The 1,783-nt window shown below is 37.5% G+C and overlaps 1 protein-coding gene across 1 annotated transcript in view; it reads right to left on the minus strand.

Annotated features, from left to right (window-relative positions):
- zc3h18 (zinc finger CCCH-type containing 18) overlaps window positions 1–1,783 on the minus strand; it is a 53,512-nt gene that overhangs the window by 34,863 nt on the left and 16,866 nt on the right. Inside the window, exons 4-5 of the mRNA XM_005747891.2 lie at window positions 663–811; window positions 367–462 (exon numbers count right to left, since the gene is read on the minus strand). Coding sequence (XP_005747948.1) covers window positions 367–462; window positions 663–811 — 245 coding nt within the window. The remainder of the gene's footprint in view (window positions 1–366; window positions 463–662; window positions 812–1,783) is intronic.

Genomic DNA, 1,783 nt, shown 5'->3' on the forward strand with positions numbered 1-1,783 from the left:
CTTGGGTGACTTGAAAGGCGCTCATAAATAAAATTTATTATTATTATTATTATTATTATTATTATTATTATTACGCTTCAACTTTTAACAAACACCTTGTTGGCAAAATGCAAGATATCAAAACACATTTGGTTAACAAATTAGGCTTTATAAATGTTTACCAGGCTAAAGGGTAAGGCTTTCCAAGCTGCCTACAGGAAAATACAATAAATTCTATTTGTAAGCATTTGCTTGGAATGCCGTTAAACAGACTATAATGGCAGGTAGTTAACACACACACACACGCACACACACCGCAGTGTGATTGGCTTTCCATTTGGCGGAAGCTCAATTTAGTTTTCAGTGACAAGCAGTGGAACTGTTTACCTCTTTAGCATGGCGCAGTCCTCTCTCCCAGGCACTCTCCACAGGAGGTTCCACTGGAGGTGGTGGTGGAGGCAGTTCCTCCACAGCAGGAGCAGCCTGAAACAGCGAAGAATAATTAATTTATCTTACTTGCAGAGAGATACAGAAGAAGCCTGATGAGATTCTCAGCAGAATTCAAGCTAGCGCAGAATTCACAACATTGATTCACGTCCTACAATACAAAAAAAACAAAAAAAAGCATGATAGATGGGTCTTAGCAGTACTAAGTACAGTCACTGTAACAGAGGCACACATACCCAAGGATTATTGGGTATGAGTGGGTGTGGTCCTCCAGGAGGTGCCCCATTAGGTGAGAAGAGATCTGGCTTACTGATGAGGGAATAGTTTCCTTTGTCATTGACTCCAGGGTGGATAAAGCGACAATTCATTCCCCAGGTACAATTTCCTGAAGAAGGCACAACAATATTTATTATTTATTACTGTAACTTTGCTTGGGGTTTACAGAAAATTTTTTAAGTATTATATGTCAACATTGATACTCTTGAATTCAGGCACCAATATGAGAGAAAGATTCTTGAAGAAGTACTTCCGATAGTATTCCATTTTCTTAATCTGACCAGTATTCTGTTATTTATGTTAGGAAGTATGTTGTGGGAAGGGCTACTGTTCAGTTCAAAAGATAAATTACAAATCTTTATTATCATCTTGCAGCAAATTAAGGTGATACTCAATCTATGTGAAACTTTAAAAATTTGCAGTCAAAGATATAATGGATCAACAGTTTCACTTAAAAGTTTCTTGTTTTCAAAGTTCCTTATTAAGTGTCTAAAAGCAGAGGGGAAAACTTAAAACTGAATAAAGTTTAAAGTTCAATAGCTCCCTCTACTGTAGATAAACTGAAATAATCAGACAGATATTCTTAATACATTAAAAAGGCTTAAAAAGTTTGTGGGAGTTGACAATTTCTCACAGCTGGTACTGTCACATGGCAACAGCCATCATTCTTTTGGAGACTGTCACTGTCACTAAAGATGTCACTTTAAAAACTCATCTGTGTAGACTATGCCAGAGGAAAAACAGAGTTTAGGGTGTTTTCTTGAAGTTTAAAACAATGATTTACTATGATCAGATGTAGGAATACTTTGTTACGGTTCTTAACTAGAATTTTCTGGTATGTGTACTTCAAGTACTGTATTTTCGCGACTATAAGGCGCACATAAAAGTCTTGGATTTTCTTCAAAAAGTGCGGCGCGCCCTATAGAGACGTCACTCGGGGGTAAAACCGCAAAGAATTCTGGGAACTCGTGGCAAGAGGTACTAGCGCACGCAGGCTTTCAATTGAAATCAGTTATACAGCGATAAAAAGAAACACAAAAATGCCAAGAAGCTGTTGTATTATTAACTGCAATAGCCGGTC

Source organism: Pundamilia nyererei, unplaced genomic scaffold (assembly GCF_000239375.1).
Source record: "Pundamilia nyererei isolate P.nyererei 1_Seehausen unplaced genomic scaffold, PunNye1.0 scaffold00208, whole genome shotgun sequence".
NCBI classification, from domain to species: Eukaryota; Metazoa; Chordata; class Actinopteri; order Cichliformes; family Cichlidae; genus Pundamilia; species Pundamilia nyererei.